Here is a 15,931-nt window from a genome sequence, read left to right as displayed (position 1 = left end):
CCTGCCTTTGGCCCAGGGCGCGATCCTGGAGACCCGGGATCGAATCCCACGTCGGGCTCCCGGTGCATGGAGCCTGCTTCTCCCTCTGCCTATGTCTCTGCCTCTCTCTCTCTCTCTCTCTGTGACTATCATAAATAAATAAAAAATTTAAAAAAAATACAGTGTTTAAAAAAAAAATTATAAAAAGATAGAAAGTCTTTTTTCCTCCCTTAGTAGTGTATAAAATAAAGGTGCCTCCTTCAATGACATCTTTGAGGTTACAGAATCCATTCCTTTCCCAAGTTTCATTTTCATTTTTTTTAAGATTTATTTATTTATGATAGACATAGAGAGAGAGAGAGGCAGTGACACAGGAGGAGGGAGAAGTAGGCCCATGCCGGGAGCCTGACGTGGGACTCGATCCCGGGACTCCAGGATCAAGCCCTGGGCCAAAGGCAGACACTAAACCGCTGAGCCACCCAGGGATCCCCCCAAGTTTCATTTTCTATAGTTATAGCAAATCTTTGTTGCAGAGACAGGTAACTATCCAGCAGCATCTGTCCTCTTCTTCCACGGTAATACATTTTCACGTAGCCATAGGACTGCCTTGCCAGTGACCTCATTCCCAGGGCTCCCTTGCGGTGGGTGTGCTCGAATGACCAAGTTTGGGCCCATGGGATGTGTGTGGATGTGATGGATACAGCTGCTGGATCACAAGAACCAAAAAGACAAGTTAATTGACTTAGAGTTTCTATCTTTCCCCTTAAACAAGCCTGATTCCCACCATTGGCCTTAAAAGGCATTAACAATGCTGCAGGGCAAGGAGCATATAACATATGAAGGAGCCTGGATCCCAGAACAGCCAGGAGAAGCAAGGCCATCTGTCACTGGAAACAGCTCACCTTGGGACTGATATATGGGAGAGACATCACCTTCTATTTTTTTAATCTATTGTATATGAGAGCCTCTCTCTCTCTCTCTCTAACAGATTAGCCTTTATCCTAGCTGAAACATTTCCCTCTACCCAAGGATTGGCTCCTCTTTGCCAGCCCCTTTGCCTGGCCACTTTTCTGTCCAGCTTTCTGGACAGCTCCTTGCAACAACTACGAAGTTTCTATCTGCTATTTTGATGTTCGGAGCATTTCGACATGTTCGTCTGGATTGATTTGCTTAATAATTTCACTATTTCCCTGTCGTGCTGCTTGGTAATGTAACCCGTGTCAATGATGACTACATTTCCGGAGACAATTATTCTTCCATGAATAATCACCACTTCAAAATCGGTATGGCCACAGGAAGACAGCTGCATCAGAATGAAAACTCATGCTGTGGGGGGGCCTGGGTGGCTCAGTCTGTTAAAGCCTCAGACTCTTGATTTCGGCTCAGGGCATGATCTCAGGGTTGTGAGATGGAGCCCCTCTATGAGTCCACGTCTGGCCCCCCTTCCCCAGGCTCTCTCTCTCTCTTTAAAAAAAAAAAAAAAAAAGGAAAACCCATACTGGCATACTAAAATGTATGAAGGGAGAGAGGGAGGGGAGAAAAGAAGGAAGGAGGGAGAGAGAGAGGGAGAGAAAGAAGGAGGGAAGGCAGGCAGCATAAGAACAACAGTTTTTCCAGAGGGACCAGGGGCTGCAGGAATGGGTCCTTCATCTTCCTCATGTACTTCTCTATTTCCAGTCCTGGAAAATCATCCGAGTGGTTCCCCTGTTTGGTTTTCCACATGACTAAACCCCACGGGCCTCATCGAATCATATCCAGGCCGCCTGACTGCCTCTCTCCAGTTCCTCCCATGCCCGGAGCCCGGTAGGGGTGCAGTCCTGGGCGCCCCCCCCACCCCCTCACCTGCCCTCTCCTGCGGCCTCGCCAGGGAGGCCTCTCACCCTCTTAGGGTGGCCCAGCCGAATGCGGGGCTGGCCCGGGGTGTCCAGACACTCTCAACATGGAATGGTTCATCCGACTCCTGGCCTGCCTGGTGGGCATCCTCCCGATGGGTGAGTTTCCCACTCTTCTCTCTGGTCCATGCTCAGAACATAATAGATGCTCACAAAATCTTCAGTACGGTCCTCTCCCCTCGCACTTGGGGCAACCCAGAGCCTCCAGGCCTGCAGAGGAAGAGCTGCACCCTTAGGGAGCTGTGATGACAGACGTCAGAAGTCCAAGACCGGGGTTTACCTGGGGTTTCCGATGACTTCAGGTGATCCCCTGACTTCTCTGGGCCTCAGCGGCCCCACCTGTAGAAAGGCTCACCCACTGCTGTGCAGATCCAGGCAGCTAAGGGGCGAGCTTTGGGGAGGACAGTCCCGGCTCTGAAGGGACTCTGGGTGTGACTGTCATCCAAGTGCTTTATGTCTTGACTGGCACAGCCCCAAGGGGAGGGGAGGGGAAGGGAGGAGAGCACGCGGTTGTTTGGGGCAAGAGCGGGGGTGATTCCACATGGGCAGCAGGGCAAGTCAGAGAGAGGGCACCGGACCACTCCGTGGGAACCCCAAGGGCTGCATGGAAAAGCCTCTTTGCAGCAGGCTTAAATGACAACGTCATTGGTCACTCAGCTCAGTGAGCTAGCGTCCCCGGGAAATGTTTTAGGTATGGAGCATCTGCATCAGAACTTCAGTGGGGAGAGGGGCATTTATCCAAGGGCAGATCCTGGGGCACCTGGGTGGCTCAGTGGTTGAGCATCTGTCTTTGGCTCAGGTTGTGATCCCAGGGTTCTGGGATCGAGTTCTGCATTGGGCCCCCTCAGGGAGCCTGCTTCTCCCTCTGGCTGTGTCACTGCCTCCCTCTGTGAGTCTCTCATAAATTTAAATCAATCAATAAATAGACTTAAATAAATAAATAGTAAATGCAGATATTTGGCTTCACCCCAGACCTGTAAAATGAGAATATCAGGCCACAGGACTCAGGAGTCTATATTTTCAACCATCTTGTTGGGTGTTTTTTTTTTTAAGATTTATTTGTTTATTTTAGTGGGGTGGGGGTTGGGGACAGAGACAAGCAGACTGCAGAGTGCGCTCAATCTCACCATCCTGAAGTTAGGCTGGAGCCGAAACCCAATGCCCCTCCTGGAACATCTAGTGGATTGAGCCACCCAGGCACCCTTCCTCGGGTCATTCTGATGAACGATGACCATGTCGCTGAGGGCCATCGGGATAAATGACAAAGGCCATCCTCTGAGCCCCATGTCCCTCCCATGACTGTGCCCCCAGGCTCAGCATCGGTGCCCCCATGTGCAGGGCCCCTAGCTGTCACGTGTCACACGGTGACATCACTGCCATCATGGAGCCGTGAGTTAGTCAGCATCTCTTGTCTGGGGTCCTGTCTGCACGATTGGATCATAAACTCCCACACCTTAGGCTCCTTTCCCTTCCTCTCAAGCATTCGACAGACGTAGAGTCCAGCTCAGGTCTGGTTTAGATAATTTTTTTTTTTTAAGATTTTATTTACTTCATGAGAGACACACAGAGAGAGGCAGAGACCCAGGCAGAGGGAGAAGCAGGCTCCCTGCAGGGAGCCCGATGTAGGACTCGATCCCGGGACTCCGGAATACGACCTGAGCTGAAGGCAGATGCTCAACCACGGAGCCACCCAGGCACCCCTGTGCTGGGCACTTTAGTTGGTAATTCACGTAAACCTCATAACCGTATGAGAAAAGAACTATTCTCTTTTCTTTTCACAGATGAGGCAACAGAAGCACAGAGAGGCTCAGTGAGTGGTGTGGGTGGAGCTGGGGTATGTGGCTCGAGACTGGACCCCCCACATTGCCCAGATGTCCCACGACACAGCCCGCGGGGGTTGGTGGGGGGTGGACTGAGAGGGAAGAGGTTTTCTTTTCCCAGAGTGATCTAACTCAGCTGTCTTCCTGGGATAATTTAGGCTTGTGCCCCACTTAGAGGGTGGGGACTGGAGGAGGTGACCCCACCCAGACCCAGAGCTGAGAAGTGAGTGGTTCAGATGTGAGTGTTGACATCACACACGCCTTTGAATCCTGGTTCTGCTATGGACTAGCTATGTGGCCCCAGGCAGGTCGCCTAACTTCTCAGAGCATGGCCTGGTGCCTTGTGACGTGTTGTGGAGGATAATTAGATCATGGATAAAAGCCCCCCTCCCCCCCCCCGCCCCTGCCCCCGGTCCCAGCCCGCCCCCAGCACAGTGCTGGTGCTCAGTGATTGTGCAATAAATGGCAGGGAAATCTTGCTGAAGTCACACAACCTTGACAGAAGGGGGGTTTGGGGAGGGTTGTTTTGGCTTATTTCTTTTCTCCTGTTGAAGGTCAGCTGCTATGAGTCAAAGACAAAAAGACTTAGAGGAAGCGTGAGCAGTCACGTGTCCAAGAACAAAACCCCAACCACACAAGTGCTCCAGCTGTGTAGCAAGATTTACCCAGGGAGGCTGAGGCACCTGGGGGCAGATCCTTTTTTCTCATACTGGCAGCTGCTTCACTGCTACAACCCAGAGGTCCAAGAACTAGGGTGAGCGGGGTCCCACTTTCTGAGTCCCTCTGGGGACGTGCACCTCTGAGCCCTTTCGTGTAGCCGCAGGCCTAGGCAAGAGGCCAGAAGACCAGGCTGGGTTTGGCTGCAATGTGGGACCCCCAGGGGCTTCGTGAGCGGAGTGCCTGGAGGTCACAGTCCTGTCCCCAGCCGCATCCAGGTCAGGGTAGGCCCTTGGCAAAAGCAAAGTGAGAGGAATTTGTCCAGGAAATGCCCTTCTACCGTCTGTGCTTTCTCCTTCATGCACTCACCTCTGCACCCAGTGTCCTGGGGCAGCCCCTAGTCTCCCAGGGGGCTCACACACATGCTCTCCCATGTCTTTCCCCTCTGGGTCCCCATAAATATGCTTTTAGAAGGTTGGAGATGGGGGTCTCTGGATGGCTCATTGGTTGAGTGTCTGCCTTTGGCCCAGGTCATGTCCTAGGGTCCTGGGATCGAGTCCCCATGGGGAGTCTGCTTCTCCCTCTGCCTGTGTCTCTGTCTGTCTCCCTGTGTCTCTCATGAATGAATAAAATCTTCAAAAAAAGAAAAAGAAGGCTCAGGTGTCAGGGATCATGCAGGTGGGAAAAACAGTGGTCTGGGAGTTCTGACCACCCAGAGACCTTGACTGAGATTGGTCCACAAACCTCTGATAAGCAGGTGGAGCAATCACAGTAGATGTCACCCTCAAGGACTTTGGCGTGAGGCCTTGACAAGCAGCTCGTTCACTCTTCACCACGACTCTACAAAGTGAGGAATCCTTGTCCCTCTGTCAAGTTGGGTGACTTTTTGGGGTGTCACAGCCTGGACTGAACGGCTGGGGGTGTCCTGAGTGTAAGCTCCACCCTTTACATCACCCACATCCAGTGGCAGTGAGCCTGGAACCCAGCCTGGTGAGCAGAGGAATTTACCAGCTCTGAACCAAGGCTGAGAGCAAACCAAAGGCAAGACAGATCAAAGCTGCTGCCCCAGGACCTGGGGGTGCAGGGAAAATCCAGGAAGGAGTTGGGCTCCTGTCCTGGGGCCAGAAGAAAATAGGGGAGTTTCAAGAGCCTGGATGCTGCTTCTGCTCTGGGTACCTGCTGTGGCCACTGCTAGAGCTGAGAAGTCCCCTGTGGGGCGGAAGAGGACTGATGGGGCACAGGGCCCTGAAGAGGCTGGGGGAAGCACAGACAGAGGCCAAGTGGCACCCTACGGCGGACACTGGCCCCAGAGCACGGTCAGCTGTGGCTCTGCACCTGCAGCTCCAGTGAGCAGAGCCGCTTCCACAACCAACGGGCAGAGAGGGAAGGTGACCTGGGAAGCCAGGATCACCCCGAGGTCAGAGCCAGCCCTTCCCAGTGGGCATCCCTGCTCCTCATCCCTTCCCTAGAACCTTCTGGATCCGGTCCTCACCGAGAGATGTGGTTCCTCAGGCCCTGCTGAGAGCAAATTCGGGCAGGATGGAACTGGATGGAAGCGTGCCCTCAGTTCAACCCACACACCTCACTGGGGAGGTTTGCTGGTCAATGTAAACATCTCTCCTTGCCCCCAGGTGCCCTCTCTGGACCATCCAGGTGCCACCATGCCCGAGAGGCTGCCATTGGAGTCATTGCCTGCAAATGTCCCTGTTAACATGTCAAATGTCCCCAAGAAAGGTGGCCCCCTTCCAGACAGTGGGCCTCATCAGAGTGCCTGCCTGTCCACTGGTGACATCAGTCACCACGGGGGGAGGGGCAGGAGCACCGCAGAGCCCCGAGGGATGCCAGTTCTGAGCACCATACACCTGTCCATCCAGGAGTCACGGTACATCCACGGACAGTGACTTCCCACATGGTCTAAGATGCCAGATTGAGCTACAAAAGGTGCAACGTCAGGGCACCATGTCTTCACCCCTGTTGCTTCACCTGGAGATGCCTGTCCTGAGCACTCCTCCACCACTGCCCAGCACCCTCACCCTGCTCCCTTGCATTCACACTCTCTTTGCAGGGGGGGTGAGAGAAGGGGTTAATATGCATTGAGCATTTGCAAGACAAGCTACAAGAGTGACTTCATTCAACCCTCAGGCCCATGAGGAAGGCATTAGGTGCCCCTTTTGCAGCAGGGGAGGCCAAGACTCAGGACATTAAGTAACCTGCTCAAAGATCACCCCGTATGAGCCTAGAACAGAGCCAGGCTCAGACTGGGTGCTCATAGAAGTCTGGGAAAGAAGGACCACAAGAGTGACTGTCACCCAGGTCCAGCTGTGCGGAAGCATGCCCTGTGGTCCACTCCTACCGGGCGGTATCTTGGACAGCGCAAAGAGCATGGGTCTCCTGTTGGCCTCAGAGGTTGACAGTCACAAGGCAGGGAGATCAGAGTCTTTACAACAGGGGGGCCTGGTTCCAGTTCAGGAGTGTTCCCTCCCTTGTCCTAAAGACTTGAGAGACCTGGCAGAGGGAATGACAAATGTCACAGGATGCTGGGGAGCTTGGATCCCTACCAAAGCAAATGCACTTGCTCCCGGGCAATCCCTGCTAGGACTTCCCACCCTCACCTTGGGTCCCTGGGTGGATTTGTCCCAAGTCTCTGTGTAAGAGGGAGTCCAGGCATTCGCCTCTGGAAACACTACCCAGCAGGTAAACAGGAAACAAATCTCCTCCTGACAGGAGCCAGGATCTTAACACTGGCTGAAAGGGCCTCTGTGTGCCCTCCCTGCGCCTAGAGCAAGAGCCCCCAGGAAGGAGGGGGCAGGAGAGGGAGGCCTACCATTTGTATCACACTTCAGGATGTGTCCCCTCTAGGCTGTCATCCTGGGGGCAACATAGCATGGGGACAAAGGAAGAACATGAAGCACAGAGGGGGAAGCCTTAGCTCTGCATCCGTTCAGTCAGATGACCTTGCAACGGTCACATGGCCTCTCTGAGCCTCAGGGCTATAGCCAGTCCCTCGTGGGCCTTCGTGCACATGAAATGATATGAAACGTCTCCCAAGGAGTCCCCAAAGCACAGTGTCGCCTGGCCCCGCTATCTGGGCATGCCCTGCAACCTCTCTGCTCACGTCCTCACCTCCAGGGTTTTGCCCACCTGCCCCCTCTGCTCAGAAAGCCTTCAGACTACCTCAAGGCTTGGCAAATCCAGCGCCTCCTCTCTCCGGGGCCCTCCAAGCATTCCCTGCCTAATATTTGCACCTCTCCCCACAGCACCCCCTCCCCTGCCAGCCTGGGGACTGTCCCTTCAGCCCATTACAGCAATTCACCATCAATTACTACGTGGCAAATGCGGCGCTGGGCAATGACAACACAAAGACGACCGCATGGCCATGGTCCGTGCCCTCCAGGGCTTCTGGGTACCTGCGCAGGACACACAGTTGAATAGGCCCAGACAGAGGAAGTCCTTCTGCCAACCCTGGGGCCCTGGGTGAGGATGCCAGACCCAGGCCTGGGGTTCAGGGAAGGCCTCCCACTGTAGGACAATGCAGCAGGGACTGGGGGTGACTGGGAGGGAGTTGGTGAGTGAAATGGGCCAGGAACTTTGTTCAGACAAAGGAACACTGTTCGTGTGCCTCATTAGAGCACCTGGCAGGCTGTAGTATAATTATGTGCGCACAGATCTGTCTCCCCCTCTGAGCGGGGAGCTCCAGCAGGCTGATAAGGTTGATCTTTGTAACCCTGGCTTGTGTCCAAGTGCCTGGCTTAGAGTGGGATCGTGTTTGATAAGCGTTTGCTAATCGATGAATGCACAATAGTAACAGCTACCTGGGGAATCAATCAGTACCTAGCTCCATGATGCCCACAAGATGCATGAGGTCAGGGGAGGCTGAGGCTACAGAGGGTGGGAAGTGTAGGGAGACTGAGGCAGATGCTGAGCCTCAGGAGTGGGGAAACGCTTCCTGCATCTGGCAGTACTGGGTAAACCAGCAAAATCTTCAGAAAGTCTTTCTCTAATTTGAAACCAGGCCATTTGGTTCTTAACAACTGAGCAAACAAGCTCTTCCTAGAGATAAATGTCATGTCTTCCACTTGGCTTCAAAAGCATAATTCCACTTGTCCAGGAGAAATAAGATTTGGCTTACAAGTACATTGTGTGAAAAAAGTACCTGTGCTTTACTTGATTGCAAGCTTGGCATAAGCCCCAAGCGTGGTTTTATACGAGGCAGAGCTCACACAACCCAATTCGTACCCCTCGCTGCTAGTTCAGCGCCGCTGCAGCACACACCTGGGGGCCCCAGCTCTGGCCATGAGGCTGCAAGGAGGGCATGACGCAGGCAGTGAGGAAGGGGAGGGACAGGTGCAGGCTAGGGACTTGCACCAAAGAAGGGAAGGCTTAACAGGTCCAGGATAGCCATGATGGGGTCCCAGAAGGGCCACTACCTCGAGGCCATATGCATGTTCCAGAGAACAATGCTGGTCATGTCGGTCAGTAGTGGTAGATGCTGGTTCTATGCAGGAGGAATGGCCGACCTGTAGATAATTCATAGATGGGATAGGCTTCTTGGAGCAGGAAGGGTCACTGGTTGTAGGCTGAGGGGATTCCTATGCAAGGCATGAACTACCCCTGAAGACTAAAGAGCACAGGGTCTGAAGTCAGAAAAGCTGGGTGCCTCCCATCTTCTGTGTGACTCTGGGCCTCCATTTTCTCATCTAGAACAATATCCCCGCTGCCTGTGTCCCCCAGGGTGTGTTGAGAGACGTGTGACATGATGTATATAAAAGAACTGTGTAAATATAGACCTCTTGGGAAATACAAGATCAGCTATATCATTCCCTCTAAAGATCCCTTTTGTGAACTGCATTCGGGGTTCTAGCTGGGCAGGCCTACCAGCCTGTCCTCCCTCCTCAGGGAGACACCACCCCTGGCCTTGATCCTCCAAGGATCAAGCTCCAACACCCACCCACCCATCCAGCTGCTCACCCCTTCCCCAAACAGCACACATATGCAACAAGAGCGGCAGGGGCTCTCCGCGGAGCACCGTCTCCAGACCTCTGCTCGGCCTTACTTCAGAGGCTCACAGCATAGGAGGTGAGGAAACTAGGCCCAGAGGCTCTGGCACTGAGCACAAAGACAGCACAAAGGTCTACCCCTCTTGTCTCCCTATCTGGCTTTGGAGGAAGCCTATTTGGGTTGACCTGGATTCTAAAGCAACCTCATCCACCCACTCAACACATTAAGTTCAAAACACACCAGGCCTCCCCAGGGCCTGTTTCCCCTCTGTGGATGGGGTTCTGGGTCTCCTTGGACCAGCTCCACGCTTCCACACCTTTAGTGCACTAGGGCACTGGCTGTGGGGCCAGGCTGTCTCAGCGCTGGCTTTGCCTCCTTGTAGCTGTGTGGCCTTAGGCAATTAATCAACTTCTCTGGGCCTCAGTTTATTACATGTAACCCAAGGATAACTGTGCTTCCATCTAGGATCCTTTGTGAGAACTAAGAGAGATACTACCGGGAACTTGCTCAACACAGAGGTGCACAGTAAGTGCTTTTATTATCACCATCGCGGAGGCTGGGGGGGTGGGGGGGGGTATTGTGACCGCAGCAGGGCAGGTGTTGGGGAAAAGTATGGGGTCAGGGGACCTGTAGGTGAGGTGGAACTTCCCCGAGTGAGGCAAATAGTCCCAGGGAAGGGCGGGGAGGGTCCGGGGGCCTCGGGAGTCAGGGCAAGTCAGGATCCCGGGAGATGCCTCGACGCCCCGGCTCCCGGCCCGGCCCGCAGGTGCGCCGGCGCAGCGCTGGTCCATGCAGGTGCCGGCCGAGGTGAGCGCGGCGGCGGGCGAGGCGGCGGTGCTGCCCTGCACCTTCACGCACCCGCACCGCCACTACGACGGGCCGCTCACCGCCATCTGGCGCGCGGGCGAGGTCTACGCGGGCCCGCAGGTGTTCCGGTGCGCGGCGGCGCGGGGCAGCGAGCTCTGCCAGACGGCGCTGAGCCTGCACGGCCGCTTCCGGCTGCTCGGGAACCCGCGGCGCAACGACCTGTCGCTGCGCGTCGAGCGCCTCGCCCTGGCCGACGACGGCCGCTACTTCTGCCGCGTCGAGTTCGCCGGCGACGTCCACGACCGGTACGAGAGCCGCCACGGCGTCCGGCTCCGCGTGACCGGTGAGCGCCGCGCCCCCGCCACCCCCGCCCGGTCCCCGCCGCCCCCCGCCGCCCCCCAGCGCCCCCCGCCGCCGAGCGGAGCCGAGCCACGCGCAGCCCCTCCCTCCAGGGCAGGCCCCCCTCCGCCCGGTCCCCAGCGCCCCCCCAGGGCCCCCAGCGCCCCCCAGCGCCCCCCGCCGCCGTGCGGAGCGGAGCCCCGCGCAGCCCCTTCCTCCAGGGCAGGCCCCCCTCCGCCCGGTCCCCAGCGCCCCCCAGGGCCCCCAGCGCCCCCAGCCGCCGAGCGGAGCCGAGCCACGCGCAGCCCCTCCCTCCAGGGCAGGCCCCCCTCCGCCCGGTCCCCGGCGCCCCCCAGCGCCCCCCGCCGCCGTGCGGAGCGGAGCCCCGCGCAGCCCCTTCCTCCAGGGCAGGCCCCCCTCCGCCCGGTCCCCAGCGCCCCCCAGGGCCCCCAGCGCCCCCAGCCGCCGTGCGGAGCGGAGCCATGCGCAGCCCCTTCCTCCAGGGCAGGCCCCCCTCCGCCCGGTCCCCGGCGCCCCCCAGCGCCCCCCCCAGCGCCCCCCGCCGCCGAGCGGAGCGGAGCCCGGCGCAGCCCCTCCCTCCAGGGCAGGCCCCTGCCCCCCGCACACCTGTCCGCTGCTCCCAGACGCCTGGGAACTGGGCCCGGGAAGGGGCATCGAAGTTTCGCTCCTAGGGGCTGAATGGCCCCAGGGGCTCTTGGTCCGGGGGGGGGTGGGGAGCCCCACGAGCTGAACAGGGATGGCAAGGGCAGCGAGGGCATGTGCGCTCTGTGCGCTGCCGGGCACCCCAGCCCCCTCCTCCCCGGGGAGGTGCCCTGGGAGCCCGCCAAGTGCCCAGTATTCTGCTAGACCCCAAAGAAGAAGGGACCAGGGTCCCCGGTCCCCAGAGCAGCGGTTCTCAACCCTGGCTGCGCCCCGGAACTAGCTGGGGCGCTTACCCCCTGTGGGGATCTCGCTGGAACTTCCCACGTGCCCGCCTTGAGCTGCTGGGCGGCCTCTCCGGGTGCATGTCAGTGTCTCCCAGGACCCGCGTTCAGCTCTAGATCTTGCTGAGGTTGTGGGGGGTGGGGTGGGGGACAGGAGTGGGAGGGGTCCTCGAAGTCATACTGGCAGCCAGTCCCCAGCCCCGAGCTCCAGCTCTGAGCTCCAGCTACAGTTGGGTGAGCGTTGGCTATGGGCCAGGCCCGAATCCAAGCACCCCAAATGTATTAACTTGCCAAATCTTCTCAACGACCCCACTAGGGGAGTGATCCCCATTTGACGCCATTTGAGACCCGGAGCTTGGGAGTAACTTGCCCCAGGCCACACCTCTGGGGGGGACCCAGGCCTCCCGGCGCTGGAGCACAGGCTCCCTCCTCTCCGCGCCACGCGCCCCCAGGTGTCTCGGGGACTCCAAGGGCCTGGGGGGTGCGCCCGGCCGCCGGCGCTGAGCGCGGTTTGCTTTCTCCTCCCGCGCCCTGGGCGCCCGCAGCCGCCCCGCGGATCGTCAGCCTGTCGGTGCTGCCAGGCCCGGCGCACGCCTTCCGCGCGCTCTGCACGGCCGAGGGGGAGCCGCCGCCCGTCCTCGCCTGGTCCGGCCCGGCGCTGGGCAACCGCTCGGCCGCCGCGTCGGGCCCGGGCCAGGGGCACGGCCACCAGGTGACCGCCGAGCTGCCCGCGCTGGCGCACGACGGCCGCTACACGTGCACGGCCTCCAACAGCCTGGGCCGCGCCGAGGCCAGCGTCTACTTGTTCCGCTTCCGCGGCGCCCCCGGGGCCCCGGCGCTCGCGCTCCCGCTCGGCGCGCTCGGCCTCAAGGCGCTGCTGCTGCTCGGCGTCCTGGCCGCCCGCGCCGCCGCCCGCCGCCGCCGAGGTGGGTGCACCCTGGGCCCGGGCGGGGGCGAGGGGCCGGGCGGGGCTCTCCTCCTGGGAAACACTGTCCGCCGAGCACCTGGCACAGCACAGCGCAGACATGCTTCCTGCACCTGTGCCTCCTCTGGCTTTGTCCTCCTTCTTACGTCCCAGGAGGTGGGAACCAGCAGGAGCCCATTCTACGCTAAGAAAGTTGAGGCCGGAGAAGTTAAGGAACTTGCCTCTGGCCTAGAGACCCAGAGATAGAGACTCCCAAAGTATAGCCCCGCCCCTTTCCCCCTGGCACCCCATAAATGACTCCTCCCCAAGGATAGAGACCACACGGAGGCTTTCCCAGATAGCACCACTACCTTGTGTTACAGTAAGCATCCTGAGGGCCTACTGTGTGCTGTGTAGCTGCTAGGGAGACAGATGAGTAAGATGCGCCCTGGGATGGGATGCTGGGAAGCCAGCAAATCACTGCAGTCTGCAGGGAGGAGGGCTATCCTGGAGCCCAGGTCCCGCAGAAGCTTTCTGCCCAGAGTATGGTAATGCTGCATGCGCTCCAGGGGGACTCTGGACAGGCCAGGAGGGAAGGCTTTACAAGTAAGGTGACAGCTAAATCAGGAACTGCCACTAGGAGCCGGTGGTATTCCAAGCAGAGGCAGCAACCAGTGCGGGAGTGTGGAGATGGGAGCTAGCAGGGTGTCTTCGAGACCTGCACTTCACCCCACGTTGCTCTCGCTGAGCTGGCTGGGAAATTGGCTTGTGCTCCAGAGAGGGGCTTCCCAGAGCCTCTCAGACCACCCAGGTCCAGAGCACCGGCCTCAGACTCTCCTAGCATGAAATCCAGAATCTGTCACAGTTGCCCTGGCCGTTGCATTCGCTGTGGCTTTACTGTCTTTTCTTGCCGGTTCTTCAAACCCAACAAACGTTCTGCGCTTCAGGGTCCTCAAAGGCAGGGCTTTTCTGCTGGGTGGCTCTTCAGTCCATGCTTCTCGTCGTCAGCTGCTGCTCATCTCCAAGCACTTCACACCCGGCTGGCTAGTGCTCATTGCTCGTCCCTTCAGACCGCTTTCCGCAGCCGGGAGGGGTGGACGGCAGGGCCTGGAGCCCGAGGACGCTGTAGAGATTCATGCCTCCCTTCCTTCTCTCTCTCTCTCTCTCTCTGTCCCTCACACAGAGCACCCAGTTGCCCAGGACACCCCACCATGGTGAGTACCCTGCCTTCCCCCACCCCGCTCTTAAGTCCCCACTGGCCAAGGCATATAGAGAAAGAATAGGCAAAGGGTCAGGGCTGGGGTCTGACCTTGACTGGTGTTAGACCTTCCCCGCGGCCTTCCAGAGCCCTCCCCTTCAGTCTCCCAAGTCCTTCTTGGCCAGACCAGGCCACGCTGACCTGCCCACCCCTTCCCCAGCATTCACAGTTTGGGCCTTATGTTGGGATCTCTCCCAGACCTGCCTGGTGTCCAGGTGCCAAGGAGTCATTTTTCTGTCTTATGTCCACACCTAGATAGGATTCCTTGAGGTTTTGCTCCCCGGCATTCTAGAACAAGCAGGCTCACACAGACACAAAGGCCACCTCGGGGACTCATTCTCCCCCAGAGCTGAAAGCTTCGCAAACAAAATGCTATTAGAGGTTGAGAGGGTTTCAGCTAGGAAGTGCTCACCCTGCGATCCAGACTCCCCTTCTCTCTGTGTCTGTTCAGCGGAAGGTCTGTGTTGAAGAAGAAAGAATCCAATTCACTGACCCCGGGCAGTGTGCCTGGGTTGCTGGGGGAGGCAAAACACAGTCTTTCAGGGCCCGCTGGACAAGCCTGGGCAGTCCCATAACTCTGTCCCTGCCTGACAGAAAAGCCATATTGCCAGCCCAAGCCCCTCTCTCTAGCTGCCTGTTCATCTGTCCCCCACATTCTTGAAAACCTGTGCCATGTCTCTTTTCTTTGCTAATTTACTAGCACCCCAAGGCACCTAATTCAGAAAGCTTGAGTGGTCAGATATTTATTGAGTACCTGCTATGGACCAGAGTTCTGGGTGTTTAACGCTACTTCCAACTTCCCCAACTTCAGAAAACTCACATTTTCATGTGGGGAACTTAATAAACACATACACAAGATCATATCAGATTCTAAAATAAGAGCCATGAAGGCAATGGACAGGGCCCTGCCGCAGAGCCCCGGGGAGGGTGGTGGCCGCTGGGCAGGTCAAGGAAAGGCTCTGGGGAGACCCGAGAAGGGGCCTATGAGAAGGCACTGAGTGGTGGTATAAGCACCCAGGTGGCCCCATCAGAACAAGAGTGTGGGCCAGGAGACTCTGGAGGAGGCTGCTGACCAAGGCTGAGGCTGGCCCAGCGGCTCAGAGGGAGGTGGCAGGGGTGGGGGTGGCGAGATGGGGCAGATGGAAGGCAGAGCTGACCAGAGGGCTGGGGACGTAGAGGGGCAGCGAGGGACACAGCCCGGGTGCCCAGGTTTGGAGCTGTGGCCCTGGGTGCCCCTGACTGGGATGAAGACAACAGAGAAGGGGGTGGTAGTGAGGATCATGCAGGAGTTCACACATAGGCCTGAGATGCCCATGAAGATGTCCCAGGGAGGAGCCAGGAGCAGCTGGAGCTCAGGTGGCCAAGCCCAGGGAGGTCCGTGTGGAGGGCACCCGACACACAACGGTTGTTGATGCCTCCAGTGAGATCCCTCCCAGAATATAGTGCATCTGCAGGCCAGGATGCCATCCCCCAACCCCTGGGTAGCCTCCTCCCTGCCACTGCCCTCCCTGCAACCTCTGTTGGATCTAGGCTGGGCTACCATTTTGACTCTCCCTCCTGCCCATTCCCAGGGCGTGGTTTGTGCAATGGGTGGCACCCCCACTTGTGTCCTGGGTGGTCAGCCAACTTTCTTCTGTCCACAGGCCCCAGGCTCAGGAGTCCAACTATGAGAATTTGAGCCAGATGAGCCCTCGGGACCCAGCAGCAGCCACATGTCTACCATGAGGACCCCTTGGCCACTGGCATCCACTTGTATACCATGAGGAGCAGAGGCCAAGGCCGGGCTTGGCTGGGGCAGCCCTTCCTGGGTCCCAGCCATGCTGGCAGCCCCTTGCTGGGCAACCTCCCACAAAGGCTGTTACGAGCCCACTCATGGAGGCTTACTGGTCTCCTGCGAGGATGTCTGTTCCAGAGCCCCTGTGATTTTTATGTCAGTGGGACCAGCGTTTTGAAAAAATGTGTGTGTGTGTTTGTGTGTGTGTGTGTGTGTGTGTGTGTGTGCACCCATGCACATGTATGAGCTCCAGCATGAAGCTTATGGACAAACTCTCACCCTTTCTTACATAGAACATCATAGTAAAACAGGCAGGACGTTGGTCAGAGGGTCTCCCGGGCTCTGACTTGCTGTGTGGACCGGGTCACTTTTTCCCCCTCTCTGGGTCTCAGTTTGTCTACTCATGAACATGGACAATAATATTCTTCCCTCCTGGAGGATCGGCCTCTCAAGATCTGAGGAAATAATGGAGTGAAGGGACTTTGGGAAGTACAGAGCCATGTACAGCTGTGAGGTGAGTCACATGCTCCTCCTTGCAGGCACCCTTGGGACGTGCAGA

The 15,931-nt window shown here is 57.7% G+C and overlaps 1 protein-coding gene across 1 annotated transcript; it reads left to right on the top strand.

Moving 5' to 3' along the window:
- The first annotated feature begins 1,779 nt into the window (after positions 1-1,779).
- On the top strand, positions 1,780-15,698 carry SIGLEC15 (sialic acid binding Ig like lectin 15). The gene is made up of 6 exons (XM_038543375.1): positions 1,780-1,970; positions 9,812-9,871; positions 10,113-10,496; positions 11,982-12,362; positions 13,524-13,554; positions 15,242-15,698. The coding sequence occupies exons 1-6, from the start codon at positions 1,919-1,921 to the stop codon at positions 15,321-15,323; spliced, it is 990 nt and encodes a 329-aa protein (XP_038399303.1). The 5' UTR covers positions 1,780-1,918; the 3' UTR covers positions 15,324-15,698.
- Positions 15,699-15,931: the final 233 nt, after the last annotated feature.

This window comes from Canis lupus, chromosome 7 (assembly GCF_011100685.1).
Source record: "Canis lupus familiaris isolate Mischka breed German Shepherd chromosome 7, alternate assembly UU_Cfam_GSD_1.0, whole genome shotgun sequence".
NCBI lineage: Eukaryota > Metazoa > Chordata > Mammalia > Carnivora > Canidae > Canis > Canis lupus.
Note: the sequence above shows the minus strand (reverse complement) of the source record. Positions and strands in the feature narration are given on the sequence as shown.